The following is a 19222-nucleotide window of genomic DNA, read 5'->3' as shown; positions in this document are numbered from 1 at the left end:
GGAGGTTCCAACCAACTCAATGCACCATAGTACATGTCAATCAGGACCTCTCCCTGGGCAGACCCAGCAGTTGTCTTATAGACGCCTTAGACAGAAGTTATATTGCATGATTTAGCATAATTACCGTTTTGTTTTGTGACGACCAATAGTTTCATAATGTGATAGACCAACACCACACAAGGCTTCGGTCTCGCCAAGCTGAGACCTTAAAACAGATATCTTCGGTGTTCTCAAAACACATTCCCTCTCAAAACACAATCTGGGCGTACTGCCAAATTGCAGCTACTGATAGGTGATTTGTAGTTAGCCACTTGCATGAACACAGAAACTGGTTTATAGAACACAAACATTAAAATTCCCATTACAATTAAATATGTGACATTACTTTTAATTTATTTTATTATACAATCTTGAAGTCAGGTCAAAAACAGTATGGGCTGGATATGGAAGTAAGGTGGAAAAATTACATCAGGTTCCCAGCATATTTAACACACTAAAGATCAGGTACAATGGCCAAATGACAGCAGGGGTCCATACAAATTCAGTTGTTTAAAAGCATGATTTGTGTGTCCTATTGAGCGTGTTAGTGAAACAAAACAGTTATCAAAAAGACAATCCAACAACTAATTTATTTAGAACATTTTCTTTTTCCTGCCGAAGTGTAGTAGTAAGTGGGGAATGAGACATTATCAACGTGATAAAATGTTAAATCCTTCCTGTGCATTTCAGTACTGATGCAACACCATTTGTTAGGGAACAGAATAAGAAAGAAACAGGACCCTTCCAGCAACAGAAACCTTCAGTGAGCATCGTTACTCTGTGCTTACACTGAACAAACATGAGGTCAAGTCTCCAGACTGGATACTATAACCCCAAAAAAGGAGACAACAAAAGTACATAAATCTACAATTCAAAATGCTTAAAGGCAACTGATGTAAACAATCAAATAAATGAAGTACAGTACTTCAGACATTTACACTTTAATGAAGTTACAATAAATCCACATGAACATGTCAAGACACTAAGATTCATGTCTCTATACTCAAGACATGAAGTGATCTGCAAAAAAATATTTTTTGCCAATCACTTCTGAAATACAATAACAAGACTATTCTAATCCAACGAGAGGGTTCCATGTAGTGACCAGTAGTAGTGTCATGATTGTCAAGAGGTTTTTAAATTTGAAATACTAGAAGTATTTAGACAAATGGTTGGAAGGTCCTTCTCTAGAAGATTAAGAGCAATTAAGAACAGCTAAAGTAAACTATAGCTGAATCCCAATTAACAAAGTGGTATCTTTCTCATAACACAAATCACATAAATAAAAATATAACAAGACAGTGAAAAGGGATTTCCTGTGTTTGTCAAAAAGTTATGGATTTAGTGTTTAGGAATGTGAGTGAGTCTATTGGGTGGGGATAATTGTCTGAACTGCTAGATCCAGCACAAAGGGAGCAGTTTCATTTGTCCAGCAGAGTAGCTCTCTCATCATGCTGCGATTCCAACTCCAGAGGGGCATTATTGCGGTATATCAGGAACTGTACGGAGATCTGAAGCAGCGAGTCAAGGGAATAAAAAAAAAAAAAAAAAAAAAAAAAAAAACTTTTAGATACAAGAAAGGAAACGCATTCCAACAACTGCATGCTGGCATATAGGATAATGTACTTAGATAATACTAGACAAATCAACCTGAACCTGTTGCATTTGGATAAGTTATTTAGGGTAATTGTAATACAATACAAAGTCAAAAGCTAAAGTTAAGTGTTATGTCAAAGCACACAAAATATCGTTGGATATTACAAAAATGTTGGTGGAAAGGCCAGAGGCCAAGTAGGCATTTTAATGAGAAGGATACCAGGATGTCTAGAGAGAGGGTGCCCAGACTTCCTATGAGCCAGGGCAGGTGGTGGATGACGTAGCTTCCCTCTCCCTGGCCTTGCTCAGGGTTCTTCAGCAGCACACTCAGGCCGTACGTAGTGTTACCCAAGATGACCAGGGCAAACAGGAAGTAGGACACGCCCTCCGTCGACTTCCTTGTGTACTACCAGAGACAGAAACATTCTCAATATAATGAGAACGAAAAAGATCCATGCAAAACTTTTACAGGTAGGTTTGCCTCCACTGTAAAAAGTATCTGTCCATCCAGTACTCGTTCACTTCCTTACCAACCACTCCCACTTTTAAGACTCACATTAGTGTGCATTTGTGGCAGTCTGGAACAGAGGTAGAGCACTGAGGATATAGAGCCAATGGTAAACCCAATAATCTCCTTGGTGCTGAAAGCCTGGACACAAAGACAAAGCATCTGCATGTCACAGACAGATAAAAGGTTGGCCAGGGGCTGGAATAAAATCAACAAATCAATTACATTAACATCCATTGATTACACAAAACTAATTTTACCTTAACACTGTCCACAGTGGTTGACAACAAGGCCCGCCCCTTAAACCCAGAGAGGACCACATCCTGTTGGGACCCTGACCCAGGTAAGGCAACGAGGCTGGCAAAGAAGCCCAGGATATAGACTACACCAACTACATTTAGAACCGACCTGTCTGGGTAAAGGAAAAATAAAGCTATCAGTTGTCAATATTGGTAGACACCACCTCAGCAAAGTCATCACCAAAAGGTCAGTGTCAACGGTTGCGACAACAATTAGGAAACGAAATAACAAAATATGGTGGTGATGCAAAGTATTGCTGACATCACACTAGTTTTGTATGATTCTTCCTCCTGTGTAATGAAGGTCTGTTTCTCAACACTAATCCTGGGGACCCTCTGTGTATAGGCTACAGCAGTCTAACCTGACACCCGTCAGGTTCACTGAACTGTTAAATAACAACTATGTATAAAAATACGTTGCAGCGTCCTGGAATGAACATTTGCGTTATGGGCAGAACATAGAACAATGTAGACAAGCCATACCTTGTTCTGTCATGCATTTGTGTTATACTGTATATTACAATCGAGAAGAAAAAGAAACGCACACCTATATAGGCGAGGTGCTGGCTAGCGGAGTGGAAAACTTGAAAATAAAAGAGCCGCACACTCTAGGAGCTCAGAAAAACAAAATGTAATATGCAACATTTCGATAGCCAAGCTGTCTTCATCAGGGTATACTGTATATTACAAACTGTGGTCCCAGGGTAACACAGAGTCCTTAGTTAATAGTCAAAGCGTGGAATGTACACTGACCAATGGCCTTGATTTATTATTGACAAGACAAATCTCACAGCAGCTAATTTCGTAGAGATCAAATACATTAACAGACAAAAACTCACTGTTATTCATCCTGTGCTTAGATACGTAGTAAAAGTACAATCCCAGCATCAATAAGTCAGCCAGAACATAATACACTGCTGTGTATGTCTATATGAGAAGGGGGAGAGAGACGTGTCAGTGCGGTGGACAAGGGGATATACTAGTTTAAATGCATATTATTACACTTTTTCTGAACATTAAAACATTATTTTCATTGGTGTCTTGGAGTCGACAATTACAGTTGATCCCTCTATTTTCATGCTTGACAAACCTTTCTATTGTTATTGAAACCATTTCAGTAATATTGACTGACCCAAATAGCTGTCACTTACCTGTAGCGGCAGTTGGTCAGCTAAGAATGAGCCTATAAGATTGCAGGAGTCACCCCCCAGCCACAGCAACAGAAACCAAATGGACAAGGCGCTGTCCATATTCCCACTCTTACAAGAACTGTAGTATTGCCTGTATTCATGAACACAACAAAATAAGAAGAGTAAAGGTGTTGTCCATACATTGGAAATGGGCTGAAATAATGTATCCTCAATCAAGACTTACGGCAGAGAAGAAACCATGAAGCACACTATAGACAGCAGACCCAGGATGACACTGGCCATGTCCCTGGCATCTTGGGCACATTCCCCCAGCCCTTCCCAAACCCATACCGATCCATTGGGGCATAAAGAGCTGAAGTTTCCATCAGTGTTCCATCCAAAAGACCCCCGCTTGAGGACACCATCAGCTGACCCCATATTCAGGCTCATGCTAAGCAGAGGGGAAAGGGTTAAACGAACAAGCTAGAAAATATAGCTACCTAAATAAACAAGCTGTCACTTATTATTTATATTGACTTGTTTACAGCTAAGTCTCAAAATGTACTATCTGCTATGGAATTCAGAGTGAAGTCGGTTTGTACTGATAGACTTTTCAGCTGGGGACAAACATCTTGCACGCTGAGTTTTTACAGCTGGCTTTTCTTCAAACGTCTTCTAGGACAAAGGTTGTGGTCAAACATTAACAACAACAAAAAGTATCTTACCTGTTTCTTGGGCGGTTATTGAATTGTCCGGGAGGCCCAATGCCTTTTTCAGACGTCTGTTCGCAAAGGTTAGGGAGAAAAACAATTTAGCTCAACTGAACTGTTTGGAATATGAGCTCCAACGTCAGAGAAAAGGCGGAGTTAGGACGAGATGTAGCTACACCATAGAGAACCGACTAAATTACGTACTCAGTCTTCATTTTGTGTGTAACAGTTCAATGTAGAAATGTTTGTAATATAACTCCGGTCAAAAACAAATCAACTAAATTTGAAAAATGTCCAAATCATTGCACAAAATAATAATCTCGAACTAGTTAACTGCGTTTATGGGGGACGTTTCTGGAATTTAGGATGCACCTTGAAATAGACACGATGAATATTGTCCTCGAGTTCCTGTAACTTGAAGTTACAGAACAGAAGCAACCTGTGTCCACATGTCACATGGTCGCATCAGATATCAACAGTCCTCGTTAGTTGGCCTCATCGATCTGTGTTGCAATTCTGTCATTAGTGTGCAGCAAGCCTCCCTCCCCACGGTCTCCGAAGATCTACAGGCTTGACATTTTTTCATAAAGCTGTGAAAATTAAGACTTATCATGTACATCTGATGTTCGCTGCGGCCGCATATTTCTGCCTGAAACATGAAAATATCCCAGCTATTCTAACGATCGCACGCAAACGACTCGACAGGTAGCCAATTACTCCCATGAAATTATGACAAATTCAGTGTATTTCGAACAGCATGGCTTACCTCACACACGCTCTCAAACTCTGCTTGGCCTTAGCTCGCGGGAGTCTTCGATCTAAATAGTGTTGTCAGCTGACCTTGCTCACCTGACTGATGACTCAGCACAGAACTACGCTTATCCAAAGAAACTGTATATAATGACGAGATGGTCTAGTCTCCTCCCCCAAAATGGGAGGTCTGCTTATTATTGGGGCCATATTTTGACCGGAGCAAACCCTCTTGCTTCCTCTCTGCTCTGAAATCATGTCAGTTTATTCTACCAAATACCTTCCCTATGTACTATTTTGGTCTGGGTTCAACTATGTCACAAAAATGCATCTGACACTGATTTTTTTTTAGATATATTTTTATTTTACCCCCCCCCCCCTCCTTTTTCCTAAATGTTCTCATCGCTGGAACTCCCCAACGCGAGGCGAAAGTGGAATCATGCCCGAAACATGACCCACCTACCCGCGCTCCTTAACACACGCCACCTTAACCCGGAAACCAGCCGCACCAATGTGTCGGATGAAACACGTTCCCTTATGCACATTCCATGATCGAACGTTCTTAACACACTTCTTACCTGCAAAAAAAAAGAAGTTATCGACGATATAACGTTACTACCACTATGTCGCAGTTTTTTACTAGGTGTCTTCAGGACTTGCCTTAAATTAGTATTAATGATGTACATCAAATTGTTAAATCAGCCTCCGAGACTCCAGCTAACAAGAATGAAAAGGGGTTCAATATGTATACCTTTATTGGAAGCTAACGTTACATAGACAACTATGAAGGTGAGTACCAAGTCAGTGACAGATAACTTAGCTAGCTACATTCATTAGCTAGCTAATTTAACTATTAACTGTAGCTAGCTAGTTACTTCGTAAAATTATGTAACGTTGACAGAATCTACCTGAGAATGTGTGTATTTTCGTTAGCTTGGTTAAGTTATGCTTGCTAGCTAAAAATAATTGTTATTCATGTCTTCTACACAGTATCTAACAAAGATACATTGACCGGAGAGATCACCACGAGGGCTGCCTGTCACAGGTCCATGAGGAAGGGTGAAAAGTCGCACGGCATGAGAGTAGGGAAAGGTTTTAGATAGCTAGGGACCTTTAAACATCTCCTGTGAGACACTGTCATCATGGTCAAAATGTGTTGGAGACAGTGTCAACGTTTAATCTTATCAATAGATAGATATTAATGATGGGTCCCAATCCCAATTTAGAATTGCCCACTTAACAGGTTATTTGGTAAAGATCTGTTGCTGCAGTGTTTGGTAATTGTGGTACTGAGACAATGTATTCCTGTGTAGTTAAATGAGTCCCTAGTTAAGAAGACAAGACACTACTATGTTTATTATTATTCATGGACCGCATCATTCTTGTTTCTCACTTCAGTCTTTCATCACACTTATCTTCACAGATGGTGTTAAAGCACTCCGTACCAGTGATAGTGGTCCAGAGCCACTGCTCCTGTGTTGCAGGAAGTTTATTTTTTTATTTTTTTATTTCACCTTTAATTAACCAGGTAGGCTAGTTGAGAACAAGTTCTCATTTGCAACTGCGACCTGGCCAAGATAAAGCTTAGCAGTGTGAACAGACAACACAGAGTTACACATGGAGTAAACAATTAACAAGTCAATAACACAGTACAAAAAAGGCGAGTCCATATACATTGTGTGCAAAAGGCATGAGGAGGTAGGCAAATAATTACAATTTTGCAGATTAGCACTGGAGTGAAATGATCAGATGGTAATGTACAGGTAAAGATACTGGTGAGATACTGGAAGTGCCATGTGCAATCATCTGGTGCCCCTTCTTTACCAGACTCAACTAAACATTCCTGCTGCACCACCAGTTCACAGCTGCACAGACACAGAATAGTGTTGGCACAAGCCAAGAACACTTGTGAGTCTATCAATATCCATAAAAAAATGCACCTGAAAACTATTCAGCCTATGTAACAGTAAATCCGTGTTAATTAGGGTGTGAAGACAGTTCCGGTTGATGGGATAGAGTTCCGTAAACCTACAAACTCGTGTGCTGATGGAATAAGATAAGTTGGAGGATCCTAGAATGGAAACATTTTAGAAAACATTTTCCTGTGATTGTTTTTGTATCCAGATGATGAGCCTAAACAGTGGCGTCTTTACGATGTAATGACACATTTTGGGACAAAGACTGGGGGGAAAAATATAATCTATAAGTCTGTATTTTAATTCATTTTATTTGAACTTTTGGGCTTGTGCTGTTTCTGGAAAAGTTACATGAGTCTTTGTCATAGTAATCTCGCCAACCTGGTGTTAAGGTTTTGAAATGTTTTGCAGAAGTTCTCTCTACATAGCACTCAATGGATACATGCCTGACATGGACCTTCGCGTCTCAGAAACATATGCCAACTTTTCTCTACTTCCCCTCTTGTGACAACAATGGAAATGTCATCTGCCCCTGGTTGAATCCACCTTTGGGCCAGTACAAGCTGGTAGTGTGCTGTCCTATCAGCTTCCACAGCCAAAGACCATGGAATTGTGAAGATTACCGATGCCCCTTCTCCACCAATACTTCCATTAGATGGCTTCACGCTTCAGTCTTCCCAGTGTGCTTATGTCCTTAGCCATCGGGAGCAGTTCCACGTCAAGGCATTAGAGACAACCTACGAGATGTCACAGAGTCGAGGTTGCAGCCCGGAATGGCATCAGCTCAGGAAAATTAGAATAACATCCTCTCGTTTTCGAGAGGTTTGCCATGTCCGGGGAGAGACCTCGGCTGACCACCTAGCTGAGCGAATGTTCAAGGGATCTGGTATGCAGACCATGGAGATGAAGAGGGGGCTAGCCATGGAGCCAGTGGCTGTACAGGGATCTGGTATACAGACCATGGAGATGAAGAGGGGGCTAGCCATGGAGCCAGTGGCTGTACAGGAGTACTGCACACTGAAGAATGTTAACTTCTTTCCGTGTGGCTTCATAGTGCACCCAGGTGCTCCGTGGTTAGGATCCTCTCCAGATGGCATATTTGATCCCAGTGTGAGACCACACTTTGGACTCTTAGAGGTCAAGTGCCCAAATGTACCAAGTTATGTTGAGTGCCCTTACCTGAAGATACAGAATGGAGAGCTGAAGTTGAAGAGATCTCATGCTTACTACTAGGTGCAAGATCAAATCCTTCTCACAGGTTGTAGCTGGTGTGACTGTCATCTGTGGACAGGCGGACAACCTAGTTGAAAGGATATATAAAGATCTACAGGTTTCAAAAACTATAAGAGAGAAGGTTGACCACTTATTTTTATCACTACTTGCAGAAGTGTCTCTCGCATCTGAATGGATCCCATGCATGGGTGCCAAGTTTAGTGATTTCACAAAAAATAAGTATTGATGCTCTTGTGAAGAAAACTATAGTAGAATAGATTTGTTTAAAAAATTGTATTTCAGCAAATGTTCAACAGTTCAGTTAATCAATTACACATCTCCAACATTGTATTAAATCTTGCATTCTGGCTATTCTGTGTTTACTTGATTTCTTTCCCCCACCCCTAAACTCATTGCCTAATGAAAGACAATACAAGCTCCACACAAACTGATATTCACTACAACACAAATGATTGCTACATGTTGTAGATAAACAACGTATTATTTTGCTGCAAGCATGTACATTTACACTGTCTTGGCCCATGCTCTGACCAAAGGTCAATTTTGATAGTTTGATGCTGCCTGAGATGGTCAGGGGGGTGACTGTGTCAAAAAGCTTGCGCTCCTTTACTCTGCGGATCATTCTTTCAACATGCACTCTCAGCCTGGCAATGGATTGGGCCTCACTAACCTCATGCGCTAGCATCTGTGTGCGTCTTGACAGAAAGGCTGGCCGGTAGACCTTGCACAGAACAATGTCATCTACGAGAAAGGCCTTATCCACCATAATGGCCATGTCAGGGGTGAGTAAGGAAATAATTCCAGACTGCTTGAAGATCTCCTTGTCATTCACAGATCCAGCATACAATGATGACACAAAAGTTGACAGCTCCATGTGGTGACATTCCCAACATGCCCTTAAAGGTACAAGCGTGTCTTGTAGGAAGAAACACCTCACTCTGAAGTAGTAGTGAAGATGGTGTATGGCAGCGGAGTTCAGTGCAGTCAATCACTACCTGGGTGTCTGGATAGTCCTTGAACTCAGGTGGTAGGTGGCCTTTGATGGTTTCCTTGTGGATCCATACCCGTGCTGACCCAAGCAGACAGTAGAGGAAGTTGGCCCAAGAGATGATAATCCGTCTCACTGTCGACTGGTAGATGCTGAACCGATGAGCCAAATCCATCTGCTTCAGACCCAGCGACAGACGAGTCATAAACAAGACACTACTCGTCGATTGATGTCAGTGTCTGAACGTAAAAAAACAACGTTTTAGTACAATATAGTCCTTATATTCGGTCCATAACAAAAAGTAAATAATGTTTAACAATTGCAGTAAGATCAAATAATATTATCTTAAGTATTTAATGTAGTTGTCAATTTCCGGTTTTCTTTGAGTAACACTTGTTTCAAATGGATTGGTGCTTGTGACTCTTACAAACTTGGTCTCTGCTGCCCGCTCAATCAAGTGCCAGAAGGCCATCAGGTGGGTATAGCTTTCAAATCTAAAGACGGACCCAAATTACTATTATTGTCCATCTTCTCTAAGCCTTAAGTAGCACACGACATGACCTAGCTGCTATTGTAGCCTGTTTTATTGTTACTGCAATTCGTACTGTAATTCACAGCAGCGAATTTGTTTGAAATGTTCCGTTATTTAACCTGGGAAGTGGACTAAGAACCAAATCTTATTTACAGCAACGACTTGCGAGCATTTTTGGGGGTTAACTGAAAACGAATGTAAAGACAACATACATTCAATATGCCTTCTTATGCTAAAATATGCTAGCCTAGATTTAAATAACAATGGATATGTTCTTAAAGGTAAGATGGACTTTGGGATAATAATAATTAATAGTAAATAATAAACACTTAATGCTGGATAATAAATTATTACCTTGTGTAAAAACGTATACCCTTGTCAGAACCAGCAAATCGCTGTAGACCAAAGCCGTGTTGGGCGGTCAGTTCTCCAGCTTGACTCGGAGCTCTTTAATTTCTCTTACGTGCTCATGTTTTGCCATTAGGGTCACGTTCAGGGACTGCATAGTAATCATGTGTCTGGACCGGATCAGAGACGGCACTGTCCATAAGCAGCGCACCTTGTTCTTCGTCCTCCTCGGTTGGAGCAGGTTTCAGTCTACTTTCCCAAACACCGGGTCTCTTTTGAATGTGCTAGTTCCATGCGAAGAGTAGGAACACCACCTCTTTTTAGGTATTGTCGCCCCCCATTTTTTCCCTCAACAACGTCACTCGACGAAATGTGTACTACACACCTTTGTGTGTTTGGTGACAGTGAAGTTGTCACGACATACTGCCACCAACCTCCTTTTTCTGAGCTTTAAGTTACATCGACCGGGAAACTATGGAAGCTCACAATACCATTAAATTTGGAGGAAACTGAACAATGTTCATTAGCACCTCCTTCGCCGGGCTGTAATTTAAACGTGGTCATTGCGAACTATTTCAGTCAAATGCATCAACTACAGTTACAGCAAGTAAGGTAATGATAAAAACAACAGCAGAAATCGCTCCGGAAGTTATCAACCCGGTAGGATGTAAATTAGAATGTTGGAGGCGGTATAATGCATAGAGCCTATAGGCGACCGGAGTCAGCCTGCATGCACCCTGACCGCAACAAGGGCTCGCTAGGACGCGATGAGCCAAACCCTCCCCTAACCCGGACGACGCTGGAGCAATTGTGTGCTGTCCTATGGCACAGCCCGGGAATGAAGCCGGGTCTGACCGCTGCAGCCCTCAGGAGGCCCCGGACTCCGATTTTAAATGTAATGCCACAGCAGATGAGATGTAAGAAAATAACTGTTCCATTAAAATGTTCACACCTTTGACAATACAGTACTTTTAGTTGATATCTATGAATGCCATTTCCTATCTACTTTGTCTAAGCGTGATGTTCTTACAGAGCGAATTAACCCCTTTTAGTGCTGATGGTCTCTCAGGGTGGGGTAGCCTATTTACTTGGGTATGTGAGAGATGGAGGGATCGTGATGACTCACAGGCTTGTCCTTCAATGCTGCACAATTTTGACTGATGTAAAAAGAGAAGTCCATTTGGGTAACTAACTTCATTTGAAAACCTGCAACATATTATCTCGACTTGCACATTTTTCAAATTCATTAACCATTGTAACTCAGTCTGAGTCCTTGATTGTAAAACCCATTGCCAACCTGGTATCAATTTTTAAAACCTTTTATCCTATATTGAGATTATATAATCAGGTCTCTTCAAGAGAGATTTATAATGAAAAAAGATCACAGAAACATGTTCAATCAGTTTTTTTCTCAGAGCCTGAAAAAGTTTTGTCTTGCAACATTGACAGTAAATATTTGAACATATTTTATTTATTGGTGAAAGACCAAACAATCCACTGGTTTTTCCTCATTTGGTTTTTCTTATTTACAGCCGGTAAAATATTTCAAACACAATACAAATACTTGTTAGGTAATTCATGTCAAACTTTATAGTACATTAAGATTAATAGTGGAAATGGGAGTTTTGGATATTTTATAAAGCATGTTTCACAAATATTATCATAAATGATAATAGAAAAAAAGACTACTGCAAACAAAACATACTTTCAAATCTGTACAAGCATTTTCTTGAACATCCATAAATTCCCACAAAGGAAATGAAGGCGTGGAACTTCCAATATGTCTTTAAAAAGTCCAGTTTGCCAGATACAGACTAATTTAATTTCTATTTTACAATAAGTAAAAGAGGCAAAAATGAAAAACTTGTAAATGTGTACAATAGGTCTTGCATTTCAGATGAGGAAGACAAAATCCTTTCACTTCTCTTGACCTTTTCCTTTTTTAACACTGATTCTCACTTGATGTGAAGCATCTTTTCATCTGTTTTTAACCGCTTGCGTTTAGGCTGCACAAACTCATCCTCTGAGTCTTCTGTGAGATCTGCCTCCTCTCCCTCTCCAACTGGGGCCTCCGGCTCCTCTGGTACCTCAGGGAAACTTTCGTCTGGGTATAGCTCCAGCAGCCTCTCTTCAAAGTACAAACTCACGGCTTTCCCTGCCTGCGCCACCTCTGAGTCCGCCTGCCAGGTGGGAAGGAGGGGGAGAGTATGAGGAAGGTGGGGTGTGAGGGCACCATTTAACAGGAGGGATGAATGGGTAAGGAATGGGAGGGGAGGAGATGGAGCACACTAGTGGGTTAAAGGTCCAACACAGCTGTTTTTTCTCTCAATATTAAATCATTTCTGTGTAACAATTAAGTACCTTGGTGTGATTTTTTTCTCTCCAATTAAAATGGTCAAAAATAAACAATTAGCTTCCTAGCAAAACGCAATTTCTCAAGCAAGAATTTTGCTTGGACTGTCATGGAGTGGTCTGAGTTTGGAAAACTGAAAACGAGCCGTTATTGGCAGAGGTTTGGAACTCTTTCTTATTGGTCTAAACAAATTTACTCAAACTCCATCCCATCAAAACAGGCTGAAATTTCAGGCAATCTTTTCAAATAGCTCTTATACTTCAAAAAGGCATTATCATAATTTTCACAATATTATTCTAACCTCAGTGTGGAAATGCAAATAAAACACAGAAAACCCACATTTTTAACATAGTGGCAGGGTGGGCAGCCTAACCTTTCCCCTCCATGTGTATTAGAAACAGCTTACCTGCACATTACTCTGTTTCTCCTCATCATATACCTGGATTATTCGAGACATCTAAAAAAGGGGTGATAACAGTACAATAAAGACAAAAAGCAGAAGGGGGGGATTTCACAGCAGACAGGTTATAGGTAACAACCATGTGTACTGTCACTACCCTTGGTCTTTGGGCCTAAGTAAAATACACCCCTTATTGAACTGGTGTCCAAATGTGGTGTCTCATCGTCATTCCTCCATAAACTTTTGTTTCACTTACTGTCTAACTTATGGAGGACGCCGTTGCAGACCTTGCTTAAATCTTGCCATTAAATTTCCCAACTAGTCTAGTGTCTTTACCTATGGTCTGTCTAGTCTTTACCTGGCTGCTTCTGCCTGTTGAATTCTGAACAGCAGCCATGGCCTTGCTGGGAAAGACATCTTTCAATTTCTGCTAAATTAGCTATTAACTTGACACTGACAGTCCCATCACTGATACCTAGTAAGTGTCTCGTCAAATCTTAAGTTTGCATATATGACCCATTGTGCTGGACCGTTGACTAAGTCAACTGCAACCAATAGAAAAACTTTTAACGTTACCTCCACAACTCAGTCCCTCATTAATTCTCTCAAAACAAGGTAGTATATTGGTCCCCTCTTTTCCATTTCAAATCACTATTGAAAATCTAAATCACAAAATTCCTTGTAAATCTTTTTCCCCCTAAACACGTCACTTGAAAATATGTCCAGAGAGATTAAATGAAGAAAGTAAACATTGACACCATATCAAAAAGGTCCAATGCAATGAAGAACCCACACACGGGACAAATTTTGCAATCGAAAAGTCCAAGTATTTGTGTTAGTATCTAGTGAAAATATACATGTCAAAAGGAAAATTCCACCCTCAAATGATCTTCTGCAAAACACAGCATCATATGACACAAAATACACCATACAGGCTGTATTTCTGTATTTTTACAGTTATACATCTTGAAAACGTGATTGCTGACATGCAAAACATTGTGACTAACTATATCAACAATGGACTAATGAAACAAATACTAAGAGATATTAAAGGAAAACTCCACCCAAAAACAATCAAGTCAAAGACAAACAATCAATCATTGATAGAAACGGTTAGCTATAATGAATACAGACAAAACGGAATGTATTAGCGTTTTAAAGGTAATCTCTGCAAGAAAGCGGCAAGTTATTTAGAATGACAAAAATGTCTAATATATTGTGACAATAATAGTTCAATGCTTTATAGATTTGCTTGTTTTGTCAACTCATAAGTAAAAAAATCAAGGAGTCTTATGGTAGCAGGCTCTCTAACTGCTTACAAAATAACTGACCAGGAAGACATTAAATTAAGAGGCCATGAAAATATTCAGGTTGGATAATCGGCACATAGGCAAATTATTTTTGCAACACCAGTCACAACAAACAGCCCAGTGTGAGTACCCAATAACTGCATCCGGTCATCCAACATTAATCCCTGCGGGTGCCCAAGCTCATGCAAAATGGTGTGATAAGGATATCAACCTTCTGCATAGTGCATTTCCACTGCCCGCATACAGTATTAATGTGCATGTGTTCTCCTGCATCCATTCAACTATCACTCAGCCCCATCTCATCATGCATGGAAGTCATGCCCACTCACCTCGTTGTATTTGGCACAGTTGCTGAAGACCAGGCGCACGTCCGAGACAAACTCTATGGGGCTCTGGTAGTGCTGGTCGTGCTTCAACTGTAGCTTCTGTTTCACCAGGGTCAAGTCCATGGGCTTCTTGATGATTTTGTAGTAATTAGGGATCTGGTGAGAGGGGAACACCATGGTTAGAGAGCCATATTGGATCATTAATTTATTATACAGAACATTATGGTTATAGCCACAATGCTGAAGTAAAGTGGTGCTGTGGGTATAGGGAAGTATCCATAAACCAACCAATCAAATGTGTGTGTGTGTATGTATATATATATATATATTTCAGCCCCCTTGAACTTTGCGACCTTTTGCCACATTTCAGGCTTCAAACAAAGATATAAAACTATTTTTTTTTGTGAAGAATCAACAACAAGTGGGGCACAATCATGAAGTGGAACGACATTTATTGGATATTTCAAACTTTTTTAACAAATCAAAAACTGAAAAATTGGGCGTGCAAAATTATTCAGTCCCCTTAAGTTAATACTTTGTAGCGCCACCTTTTGCTGCGATTACAGCTGTAAGTCGCTTGGGGTATGTCTCTATCAGTTTTGCACATCGAGAGACTGAAATTTTTTCCCATTCCTCCTTGCAAAACAGCTCGAGCTCAGTGAGGTTGGATGGAGAGCATTTGTGAACAGCAGTTTTCAGTTCTTTCCACAGATTCTCGATTGGATTCAGGTCTGGACTTTGACTTGGCCATTCTAACACCTGGATATGTTTATTTTTGAACCATTCCATTGTAGATTTTGCTTTATGTTTTGAATCATTGTCTTGTTGGAAGACAAATCTCCGTCCCAGTCTCAGGTCTTTTGCAGACTCCATCAGGTTTTCTTCCAGAATGGTCCTGTATTTGGCTCCATCCATCTTCCCATCAATTTTAACCATCTTCCCTGTCCCTGCTGAAGAAAAGCAGGCCCAAACCATGATGCTGCCACCACCATGTTTGACAGTGGGTATGGTGTCTTTTACGCCAAACATAACGTTTTGCATTGTTGCCAAAAAGTTCAATTTTGGTTTTATCTGACCAGAGCACCTTCTTCCACATGTTTGGTGTGTCTCCCAGGTGGCTTGTGGCAAACTTTAAACAAAACTTTTTATGGATATCTTTAAGAAATGGCTTTCTTCTTGCCACTCTTCCATAAAGGCCAGATTTGTGCAATATATGACTGATTGTTGTCCTATGGACAGAGTCTCCCACCTCAGCTGTAGATCTCTGCAGTTCATCCAGAGTGATCATGGGCCTCTTGGCTGCATCTCTGATCAGTCTTCTCCTTGTATGAGCTGAAAGTTTAGAGGGACGGCCAGGTCTTGGTAGATTTGCAGTGGTCTGATACTCCTTCCATTTCAATATTATCGCTTGCACAGTGCTCCTTGGGATGTTTAAAGCTTGGGAAATCTTTTTATATCCAAATCCGGCTTTAAACTTCTTCACAACAGTATCTCGGACCTGCCTGGTGTGTTCCTTGTTCTTCATGATGCTCTCTGCGCTTTTAACGGACCTCTGAGACTATCACAGTGCAGGTGCATTTATACGGAGACTTGATTACACACAGGTGGATTGTATTTATCATCATTAGTCATTTAGGTCAACATTGGATCATTCAGAGATCCTCACTGAACTTCTGGAGAGAGTTTGCTGCACTGAAAGTAAAGGGGCTGAATAATTTTGCACGCCCAATTTTTCCGTTTTTGATTTGTTAAAAAAGTTTGAAATATCCAATAAATGTCGTTCCACTTCATGATTGTGTCCCACTTGTTGTTGATTCTTCACAAAAAAATACAGTTTTATATCTTTATGTTTGAAGCCTGAAATGTGGCAAAAGGTTGCAAAGTTCAAGGGGGCCGAATACTTTCGCAAGGCACTGTATACATATATATATATTTATTTTAATCAGCAGTTGATACTACGTGCTTTTACAGATATCCGGCCAAGACCCCAAAGAAAGCAATGGCAGAATCAAGAGCACTGCCCAGGAAAAAGAAAGAAGAAACCTAGATAGGATGTACTCTAGAGTACATGTGGCCATCCAGGTCAGATAGAATACAGGTGGCATTGCCTTTCACAAGCTTGTGATACTTACAGAGGGAGGGACAGGCTCCTGGAACCCCTCGCTGAGCTCATGGCAGAAAACGTTCAGCAGGAGACGCTCACACCTCTGCAGAGAGAGAGGGAGACAGACAAAGAAATAGAGCAAGAGAGAGGGTAGAGGGGCAGTTATGCTGGAGAACATTACACAACTGCTTAACATTCCTCAGCTAGGAGAGAGAGAGAGAGAAAGAGAGACAGATGAGGAATGTGTCCCTCTGGCTGAACACAGCAAATTAAGATGAAATGAGTAGCGCATCAAGATGAATAAATACAAGTTTTCCGTAATTCACATACTCCTTACTAAGAGAAGTGTACTAAATGAATTCATACTGATTTACTCCTCAAATGTGAGGGCATCTAAAGTCAACTAAAATTCACTGATAAAAGTAGTAGGGAATGCAGTGGCAGGAGCAACTACTAATGCTATGGGAAGGTCCTTTCAACTGTAAGCAGGGAATGCCATAATCTAGGTATTACAGGTAGATGGTTCCACTGACCCTCTGGTCCTCAGGACTCAGGCCCTGCTCACTGGTGTCTTTCTCGCCACGAGGCTCGTCGTCAGGCTCGTACTCCATCTCCGGGCTGGCCAGGCTCCGGCAGAACGTGCACATCCACTCTCCACTGAGGGGGGAAACAGAGAAAATGTGACACAACAACCCAGATATATAGGCATATACATATACAGATAGTCGATGTGTGGCAAGCTATCAGCATCCAATGTTAAGGGCCTATCTTTTGAAATATTAATGAAAATCATTCTTATTCTGACACTTAGTTAAAGCCAGCCTGTGTGTACGCACGTAGTGTTAGATCAGTGGCTCACCTCGGGGAGCACTTCAAGGTGGGGATGTGACAGGTGATGTGGAAGACTTTGGGGCAGCGGTCACAGCAAAGCAGCTCTCCCCCGTTGTTGCACACGGCGCACCAGTCCTCGTTGGGGTCATCATCCTTCCCTCCCGCCCCGCTCTGGTTGGTCCCCATTGCAGTGCGTGGAGTTCGCAGGGTAGCAGGCCCGGCTCCCTTGCTGTTGGTCAGCGGGGCGTCTGAAGCCTTAGTGGATGGGCTCGTGCTAGGGGCTTTGCTAGGCCCGTTGGCCCCGCTGCAGGCCTCCTGGTCCTGGGGCTCAGTTTTGACGTGCTCCCCCAACTTCTTGAGGGCGTCCTGGACAGAGGAGGCAGAAGCCACGGAGCCCAGCACGGGGAGAGGGGGAGTTCGGCTGATCTCTGGACTACTCATCTGTGGGACAGATACACATTTAAAAAAAGCTCAATGCTTTCAAGTGGGTTAAGTACATTGATAATTCTGGTGTAGCACCAAGAAGTGAGGCCGAAACTTCCTTAAAAATGTTAACCTCTCACCACTACCAATAACAGGAGAAGATAGAATTTTTGGGGAGGGGTATGGTCTTTGTGCCTCTAACTCACTCATCCTTATTCATGATTATCTGTAATCATGGTAGCCTCCACATTAAATGTAGACGTGTTCGGAAACATCTATTCTTATCTACAATAAATGTGACTCCAAAATGGCAATACATTTTTCACCATTCAGTTCCTATTTAAAAAAAAAAAAAGTTTTATTTTTTTATTTAACTAGGCAAGTCAGTTAAGAACAAATTCTTATTTTCAATGACAGCCTAGGAACAGTGGGTTAACTGCCTGTTCAGGGGCAGAACGACAGATTTGTACCTTGTCAGCTTGGGGGTTTGAACTTGCAACCTTACGGTTACTAATCCAACACTCTAACCACTAGGCTACCCAGATATATAGGCAAAGCATAATCTGAAACAACCAAAACAAACTGCAAATGCATCCAACACGTTTGTCATAAGCTTGACATAGTCATGGTGTGCAAGGAATATGGGACCAAATACTAAATTTTTGACTACTTTAATACACAGTGGGCCGGTTTCACAGACAGGACTTAGATTAAGCCAAGAGTAGGCCTTAATGTGTACTAGTTAAACTAGGACATTTAAGTAGCTTTCGTGAACGTGGCTTAAATTTGGCTTAGTTAGTCGGAGACTAAGGAGTTCTGGATGGAGTAAGGTACGTAGGTCTAAATGAGAACACCTGGGTTAAGCTTGACTAGGTTCAGTAAGAGTACATGCTGTGGGTCTAATGGTGCTCATAAAAACCCGGAATGGAATAGAAAACACCATTACTGGTGTTAATCTTGAGAGAAAAACAATTGACAGAGGCAAAAACTATTTGCTCAAAAAAACTTTAGCGAGTATGAAAAAACACTACAAAAACAAATTTTGTCAAACCATGCAGTTATTGAAAGTAAAAACCATACTACTGCTACTAAGCAAAAGAAAAAGAGTGTTTGGGCTGCAATTTGCAGTGAATTCAATGCAAATGAAAATGTAACCAAAAGAAGAGGAGTACAACAACTTCAGGTGAGATATCTTCATTATTATCAGTATTCCACATTTCTCATATTCATATTTTTGTGACATCACTTATATTGAATGATATCTGCCTTTATAGAACCTTGCACTGGCTTTAAAAAAAGAGGATGCAGAGATCAGAAGAGAGCAATATACTACTGGTGGTGGACCTGTCTGGAATAATAGAGCACCAGCAACCTCGATGGTATACCAGACGATTACCATTTGGACAGTTCAGATGAAGAACTGAGC

General features: G+C 41.1%; 2 protein-coding genes and 1 long non-coding RNA gene across 9 annotated transcripts in view; 1 reads left to right on the top strand and 2 right to left on the bottom strand.

Annotated features, from left to right (window-relative positions):
• Positions 1–372: 372 nt before the first annotated feature.
• Positions 373–5157, bottom strand: LOC135504348 (lysosomal amino acid transporter 1 homolog). Of its 3 annotated transcripts, XM_064922844.1 has the most exons (9): positions 5049–5157; positions 4298–4353; positions 3817–4023; positions 3594–3723; positions 3282–3369; positions 2404–2555; positions 2192–2284; positions 1856–2041; positions 373–1550 (listed from the first exon to the last, which is right to left on the bottom strand). In XM_064922844.1, the coding sequence occupies exons 3-9, from the start codon at positions 4020–4022 to the stop codon at positions 1461–1463; spliced, it is 945 nt and encodes a 314-aa protein (XP_064778916.1). In that variant the 5' UTR covers position 4023; positions 4298–4353; positions 5049–5157; the 3' UTR covers positions 373–1460. The 3 variants fall into 3 exon arrangements, with proteins under 3 accessions (XP_064778916.1, XP_064778914.1, XP_064778915.1); XM_064922842.1 differs by lacking the exon at positions 373–1550 and having other exon boundaries at positions 1577–2041; XM_064922843.1 differs by lacking the exons at positions 373–1550; positions 5049–5157 and having other exon boundaries at positions 1577–2041; positions 4298–5042.
• Positions 5158–5537: 380 nt separating this feature from the next.
• LOC135504347 (uncharacterized) lies at positions 5538–8533 on the top strand. The gene is made up of 2 exons (XR_010450126.1): positions 5538–5821; positions 6023–8533. It is a non-coding gene; the product is annotated as an uncharacterized LOC135504347 (long non-coding RNA).
• A 2958-nt stretch (positions 8534–11491) lies between these two features.
• LOC135504346 (E3 ubiquitin-protein ligase TRIM33-like) overlaps positions 11492–19222 on the bottom strand; it is a 29620-nt gene continuing 21889 nt past the window's right edge. For 3 of the 5 annotated variants that reach the window (XM_064922837.1, XM_064922839.1, XM_064922840.1), the window contains 6 exons: positions 17402–17814; positions 17076–17199; positions 16571–16645; positions 14442–14594; positions 12809–12859; positions 11492–12229 (listed from right to left, as the gene is read on the bottom strand). In XM_064922837.1, the coding sequence (XP_064778909.1) occupies positions 12005–12229; positions 12809–12859; positions 14442–14594; positions 16571–16645; positions 17076–17199; positions 17402–17814 (1041 nt within the window). In that variant the 3' untranslated portion in view covers positions 11492–12004. The remainder of the gene's footprint in view (positions 12230–12808; positions 12860–14441; positions 14595–16570; positions 16646–17075; positions 17200–17401; positions 17815–19222) is intronic. The other 2 variants (XM_064922838.1, XM_064922841.1) reach the window with 1 other exon arrangement.

The sequence above is a fragment of the Oncorhynchus masou genome, chromosome 18, assembly GCF_036934945.1.
Source record: "Oncorhynchus masou masou isolate Uvic2021 chromosome 18, UVic_Omas_1.1, whole genome shotgun sequence".
NCBI lineage: Eukaryota > Metazoa > Chordata > Actinopteri > Salmoniformes > Salmonidae > Oncorhynchus > Oncorhynchus masou.
This window is presented reverse-complemented; position numbering and strand designations above follow the sequence as displayed.